Source organism: Arachis ipaensis, chromosome B3 (assembly GCF_059453495.1).
Source record: "Arachis ipaensis isolate K30076 ecotype BB chromosome B3, ASM5945349v1, whole genome shotgun sequence".
Classification (NCBI taxonomy): domain Eukaryota; kingdom Viridiplantae; phylum Streptophyta; class Magnoliopsida; order Fabales; family Fabaceae; genus Arachis; species Arachis ipaensis.
This window is the reverse complement of record NC_142438.1, coordinates 15,871,759-15,879,428: the sequence shown is the minus strand read 5'-3', so window position 1 is coordinate 15,879,428 and position 7,670 is coordinate 15,871,759. Positions and strand designations below refer to the sequence as shown.

Below are 7,670 nucleotides of genomic sequence, written 5' to 3'. Positions count from 1 at the left end.
ATTTGTGACTATCTATTCGGTCACTAAAAATCTTTCCGATGAATTAGCGACTGCTGTGTTTCTGCAAATTGTAATTAGCGAGGAAAGCATTGATTGCTAGGTAGTAGCTAATCCATCACAAATTATATTTTGCGTCAGATTAACAATGATTTTTTGACTATTTTTGTAGTTGTTAATCGGCCTTATTCTTGTAGTTAAAAAAAATAATAAAATGGTGTATTTTTTTCACTTGGTGTCTGCAAAAATGAGAAAAAATTTCACTCGTTTTTGTGCTCCATTCCAGCAAAAATAAAGAAAAAAAGTTTCTCCCATTTTTTGGCTCGATGACAACAAAAGTAACTGCCTCTCTCTCTTTCGCTACTACTTTCACCATTCACTGTGAAACAAAGGTTCATCTATAGTGAAAAAACTAGAATCAAGTTCTTTAAGTCATAGTTATTAGAATTAGATTAGACGGCCGATTCGACCAAAAAATTGATGAATTGGTATCCTATTTGGTTTAGTTCACTATTAGGATCGGACTTACTTATAATTAACCCGGTCAATGGTGGTTAAAAAATTAGACGATTTTATTACAAATCGAATGTAGTCTAGGGCGTTCTACACGTAGACCAGTAGGATGTGGATCACTGTAGGAGTATCTTTTTGAAGCTCTTTCATAAAGTGACATGCGCGACAAATGAATCTTCATTGTATATATTTCTCCACATATAGACTGGATAAAAACCACATATGCCACTGCCACAAGTGAATCTTCATTGTATGTATTGCTTATATTATATATACCATATTAGAGAAGTGATTGCCACTAGCAGATTTTTTATTATATTTGTTGTTGTTAATGTCTTTGAAAACTATGAATATGTTGTTAATATCTTTGGAGATTATGAACATGATATTTGATATGTTTTTTTGTATTTTTTAATTTTTAAAAAATTTGCAAATATCCGTGGAGTCTCCGACCTCCACGGATACAAAATCTCCGTTACAGAGACATGAAATGAATATGGAGGCGGAGGGTGAGAGCAGGGGCATGTCCCGCCCCTGTGGGTACCCGTTGCCATGCCTAAGAATGGGTCTGGTGAATTCCATGTCGAAATCCTTAGCGTCATCGCTGAGAAAGTCTTCCTTATAATCTGAGCTCAAAGTAGGTCTATTAACTCTGTTTTGGAGCTTGTGGTCTGCAGTAGAGCTTTCAAGGGAAGAAGAAAAAAAGGAAAAAAGCGAAAAAAGAGAAAGAGAGTCAGATATAAGGAGAAAGGGAGAAGTTTGAGAAAGAGAAGATTAGTAAAATCTATAGAAGAAGAGAAAGAAGAGATAGATTTTGTGAAAAGAAAGGGATAAGATATTTTGGGTTTGGAAAGTGTCGAATGTGAAAAGAAATGAAGAAAAATAAGAGGGATATTTACGGAATCATTAATAAAAATTTAATAATTAGTTATTTTTGTCAAATAAAATTTATCTTATATGTGTATAACATTAGTTTCAATTTTTCATTGTGAGTTTTATCAATATTTGAATTTTTTATGATAAAAAATGACTATTTATTCAATATAAAATGAATAAAAATTTTGCTTTCTTTTTATAGGTTTCAAGTGTGAAAATGGACCATTTTATTTTTATTTTTTCAATAATGCTAGGGAACCAAGATGGTTCCAGCAAAAAATCAGTCAAATGTCTCTGGGTGAATTCAAAATCTCTACGTGGATGGTGTTTATGCTAGGTAGGGGTGTAATCGGTTCGGTTTGGTTCGGTTTTGGACCGAAAACCAACCGAACCGACCTGATCGGTCCTCTAATAATACCAACCAATCGGTTGGCTGCGGTTTGATCAACCGAACCGAACCAACTACGGTTTGGTTCGGTTGGTTTTTTCGGTTTTTTTTACACGTATTGATCAGAATTAAAATTATCATAAAATAAAGTTTAAAACCTTCAATAAACTAGAATAACAAGAGTATATCACATCCAAATTCAATACAAATTCAACTTAATTAAACATAAAATAAAGACAACTAAAAATGTCTAGCAAAACAACAAAAATAAACACACTTTAAAGTTTAAACTGAAACAGTCACTTTGTAACAAATAAAAACTAAACAGCCACCATACTTAATCTGAATCCACACCAGACTCATCATCATCTTCTCCGGTTGGTGCAATTTCTACAAAAATAAAACAAAAAAATCAATATAGATTATAAATTATAAACATAAACCATAAAAGGAACTACAAATTTCTTTTTTACATACCTAATTCAAGTTTCTCAAACTCTTCAATAAGCTCCTCAAAATCAGTTGTCATTGGAGAAGCACGAAGCCAATTTTGTGTGCATATCAATGCCTCAACTGTCTTTGGAGTTAAAGAACTCCTATAGTTGTTAAGCACTCTTCCACCAGTGCTAAAAGCGGATTCTGAAGCAATAGTCGAGACCGGCATTGCTAAGACATCTCTAGCTATTTGGGATAAAATAGGATACTTGCTAGAATTTACCTTCCACCAATTCAATATATCAAAAGTATTTTGATCATGAGGCTTCTCTAAACCATCCATCAAATACAAATCCACCTCATTTTTGTTGATGATCTCATGAAAATGCACCTCCTTGAAAAAATCACCAGCCATGTCGCCATCAGGTACTCCCACATCTGATGCACCATCCATTGTTGTTGAAGTAAAAGATCTACCCCCATTATTTGAATTCACATAGCATTCAAACATCTTGGAGAAGGTCTCTTTCACTTTTGCACCCAAAAAATCAGCATCATCCTTATCATATAGCTTTTCAAAGCTAAAGTTCACAAACTTCAACTTGTATCTAGGATCAAGAACCACAGCAATAAAAATCATCTTATTGACCTTTTTTATGTTACCCCAGTACTTGTCATACTTAAGCTTCATCCTCTCAGCCATACTCCCAAGTAATGGATCTCGACTACCACAAGAAGACTTAAACACTCGCAAGATCTTACAAAACTCATGAAAATATTGAGAAGAAGTCACAAGCAAACTACCAGACACACTCTTTATAACATCATGAAAAATTTTCAAGAATTCCATAAAATGTTTTGCATTGTCCCAATCAATATTCATCGGAATCCCACCTTGCATTAGAGCATATTCTGTATCTCTCTCTCCCCTAGCCTCTTGAACACCTTTTGAAACTTCAAACCACTTTCAAGCATGGTGGGGAACATCGAGTTGAACAGTACACTTGTCTTGTATCCTAGCTTCCTTAATGAAATTTTTGAACCTATTCATACGACTAGGGGAAGCACGCACATATCTAATAGCATTTCTTATCTTGCTAATAGATTCATCCATCTCTTTCAATCCATCATTAACAACAAGATTAAGAATATGTGCACAACACCTAACATGCAAATGCTCTCCTTTCAAAGGATGTAAATTCCAATCCTCCATTCTAGTTCTTAGATAAGATATTGCAGTATCATTAGAACTAGCGTTAACAACAGTAATTGTAAACACTCTAGATATCCCCCACCCCAAAAGACATCTCTCAATTTTTCTACCAATTGTTTCTCCCTTGTGGTTTTTAATAAGACAAAAATTGATAATCCTCTTTTGCAATTTCCAATCATGATCAATGTAATGAGTAGTGAGACACATATAATTCAGATTTTGCACAGAAGTCCAACAATCAGTAGTTAAACAAACAGATTGATTCTGTTGTTTGAACACAGTTTTCAACCTATTCTTCTCACTAATGTAAAGGTTCCAACAATCCTTAGCAACAGTAATCCTTCCCGGAAGTGGAAATCTAGGTTGCACAATACTCATATAGAATCTGAATCCCTCCCCCTCAACAAACTTGAACGGTAGCTCATCAACAATTATCATCCTAGCAAGGACTTTTCTACACATTTCAGCATCAAAAGTAACTGCAGTAAATACCCCTTCACCCTCTTTTTTTTGTTGGAAGGTAAGGATTGTTTGACTAGGGTCACCCGAGTCCCTAGGAAATTTTTTACATTGGTTCAACAAATGATAACGCATATTAGTTGTACCATTTCTATGAGAGTCACATGCATATGATGCACCACACCAATTACATTTAGCCCTAGGATATGATGGCTTGGACTTAGGATCCTTTGTAAAGTGTTCCCAAGTCCAAGATCTAGGTCTAGAAGGTTTTCTGTTACCTTCATTAGCTTCATCCTTGCCATCCTCTTCATCAGTTTCCATAGTGCTTGGAGCTGGATTTGTAGGAGTTGCTCCCGGAGTTGCACCCACATTAGTTGAATCAACCTTCCTCTTCTTTGATCTAGGATGGGGCGGGGGTTTGGTAAGCATGCCGCTGTCCGTTGAAGAACGCACCACGGACTCAACAATTTCACCCCCAACTTCAGGCGTCTGCTCATTGAGCACCTCATTGCTTGTTGGCTACATATATATAAACAGAACAAAGAAAAATTAGCATTTTTAACTCATGAATAGCACCAAACATGTAGCCATATTTCAAAGTCTTAAACTAAAATCAAAGGGGCAATTAGTGTAGAACCGGCACAAACATATACACTTATACACTATATTATAAATTGACCTTTGCAAAGTCAATTAAGCAATCCACTTCTATGTATTAGAGCATCAATTTCATAAGTAATCTGCAGAATCTAGCATCATGATCTTAACAAGTTCTCTAATCTGACTGCTCAAAGAATTGCATTTATTATTGGTTGCATATTTCACTGTCAGTGATTTTTGGTATCAATATTAGTGTGGAAATGAGATACAAGAACTTGATTTGATAAACATTCAACCAGAATTCGAGAGAAAATGAGATTAAGCACAATATCACTAAAAATCAAGCACAAATAGAATTTAAATCAAGCACAACATCAACAATTAATTATATATTAACAAAGAAAATAAATTTGGTTGATAACAATACTGAAGTCAAAGTAAGCATGTTCATTAATAAACAAAGATGAAACTAGACTTCTATGAAAAAGGTGCAGACAACCTCTATATAAAATAAACCAATACCTTCCACCAGAACAAGAATTTTCTATCCTAATTCCTGTCCAAGCATACAGTAAACACTGATATATTGAACATTGAATGGCCATCAGTTTGAATTATCATATGCATTTAGTGCAAAGCTTGTAAAGTAAGGCAAAACCAATTTGATTAATGGCTGTTGATGTCTGTACGGAATTAGATTTAATTGGCTTAGTACATGTGCATATTAAATTTCATGGTGTTTTATAGCTTAATTGTCCATATCCTTTCTCTGTGATTGGCTTCTGTTGACTTGTAAAGTTGAAATTCTTTTTATGGGATCCCTAGGAAGTTCAAAGTAGTAAAAAAATGCCCTAACCAGGGGATTGGAAGTATTTTTTATTAAAAAAATTGAGGATTCGAAGTAATTTTTGTGTTGTTCAACAAGGAGTTACTGTTACATAAATTTTTCTAAGGCTTCAGCAATGATCAGTATCACAAGAACAAGAAAGAGCAATCAAAGAGACTCATTAGTAATTAACAAAAACAACACAGCAACATTAACTAAAAAACAAAAGTTGCAAAGTTTTTTTCATATCTAACAACTCCAGAACTTCATTTTTTCTGTTCATTAACTACGTATATTTTAAATAAGTCTTCCAATTCACTTAACATACAATCAGAAACTCACATAACAGTACAAATATCACTGAAAATCCCACTAAATCAAGTATCAATATCACTGAAAATATTGCAGACTAGGATTTTGTTGACAATATATACATTAATTACTTAATTACTATAAAAAAAATTATAACCAAGCACAAAATCTAACATCCGACGAAGACATCGTTCTGTTGCGTTTTGGGTTTTTGCAGGAGAGGGACTGGTTGTTCGGCGGCTCGGCCACTGGAGTCTTGCTCGGCGACTGGATTGCTGCTCGGCGATGGACTGGTTGGACGTTGGAGTGCTGCTCGGCTTTGGCTTTGTTGCGGCGGCGACCCTGCGACGGCAACCCTTCGACGGCGATGAATGAACGATTTCGAGGCTTCGAGCGACGACTGCCGAGTTCTCTGTCTCCCTCAGCCTCTCCTTCTCTCAAGCATGGAGGTCGGAGGTGGAACCTTCTTCGAAGAATGGGAGAGAGGAGTGTGGGTGACTGGCAGACTGGGTACTGGGTAGTAGGTATAGGGTTCGCGGCGTAAAAGGGGAAGAAGAAAGCTAGGTTATGTGGCTGAGTTGCCCTTTTATACCTAGGTTAAAGGGCAACTTAGTAAAATCACACTCCACTGAACCCTCATTCTTCGGTTCGGTTCGGTTCGGTTCGGTTTTAGCAAAGACAACCGAAAACCGAACCGAACCGATCGGTTTAATTCGAAAAAACAAAAAAAACCGATTTTTTCGGTTTTTTTAATCGGTTGTTGTAGAATTCGGTTCGGTTCTGCGATAATTTTCGGTCCGATTCGGTAACTTACACCCCTAATGTTAGGCATTAGGATGTTTCTTTTCTTTGTAAATTGGATGGTTCTGAATCTATTTCTTGATTTATCATGTTTTAGGCATTTGGAGAGGGAAGGAGGGTGAAGAGACGGAAGCTAATTGAATCAGTTTCCGTAATTCATGTTGCAATGATAATGAACGTATCTCCTTCTAATTTGAATGTGATGAAATATTTAATAACCAATATTTTAAATCATAATAAATAAAATTAAGTACTATATTTATAATTAATTAAGTTGTTTTATTCTTGACTGATTTAAAATTAGTTCTATATACTTTTTATTATTTTTTTATTGCAAAAACACAACTAATTAAATGTACAAAATCATATAATTTCGTATCCATAATTATTTGAATAAATAAAAAAATTACTTAAATAATATAAAGAAGTTCGTATCCATTATTTGGTTTCAGTCAAATCTTAAATTCGAATGTGATTTTTCACTTAGACATACAATTAAATTGCCATGTGTCAATGCCTCGAGCAGAGCATCCGTCTAAACAAATATGGGTCAGGCTTCCCAACGTACCTTCAAGCTTTTGTTTTGTTTTTTTTTTTTTTGGAGAAAGAACAAAAACAATAGTTCAGAGTTAGAAGGCTCCCGAACTCTGTAGAGAAAAAGCCCACTTGAATATTATTGAAATTCTTTGTGGTACTTGCATTAAAACTAGGGATGTCAATGGGGCGAGGCGGGGTGGGGCGAGGCAGGGTGGGACGGGGAATGCCTCCCTGCTCCCTGTTCTCGTCCCCAGAATTAATCTCCATTTTTGTTTCGATTCTCGCCATGGGGGATAATTGTCCCCATCCCTGTTTCCCGCGTTTCCCGTATTTTTCGCGGAGCCCCATTCTCCATCTCCCTATGTTTAATATTTATATGAAAATTATAGTAAAAAATATCAAAAAAATCAAAAAATAAACTACAAAATACTATTACAAACACACAAACATATCTTATCCAAGATTATAAGTCCAGAAATACAACATAGCAAATTATAGTCCATAAAATAAAATCTTAAAATATGTGTTCCTTCCTCTTGTGTTCCTTGAACATGTGTTTCAATTGCTTGATCCTCATCATCTTGAGTTGGTTCTGTTGCATTATTATTTTCAATAAAAGTCGAGCTAAAACTATCCGTCCTATACAGTAAGATTACTAAAACACCCCCTATGTTAGTAATAAAGTAAGGGTATTTAAGTAAGTTCCAAAA

At 35.1% G+C, this 7,670-nt stretch overlaps 1 protein-coding gene across 1 annotated transcript; it reads right to left on the bottom strand.

Moving 5' to 3' along the window:
• Positions 1 to 2,111: 2,111 nt before the first annotated feature.
• On the bottom strand, positions 2,112 to 7,308 carry LOC110269390 (uncharacterized). Its single transcript, XM_088506719.1, has 5 exons — positions 7,070 to 7,308; positions 5,797 to 6,214; positions 3,478 to 4,403; positions 2,252 to 2,400; positions 2,112 to 2,164 (listed from the first exon to the last, which is right to left on the bottom strand). Exons 1-5 carry the CDS (start codon positions 7,306 to 7,308, stop codon positions 2,112 to 2,114), a joined length of 1,785 nt encoding a protein of 594 aa, XP_088362845.1.
• Positions 7,309 to 7,670: the final 362 nt, after the last annotated feature.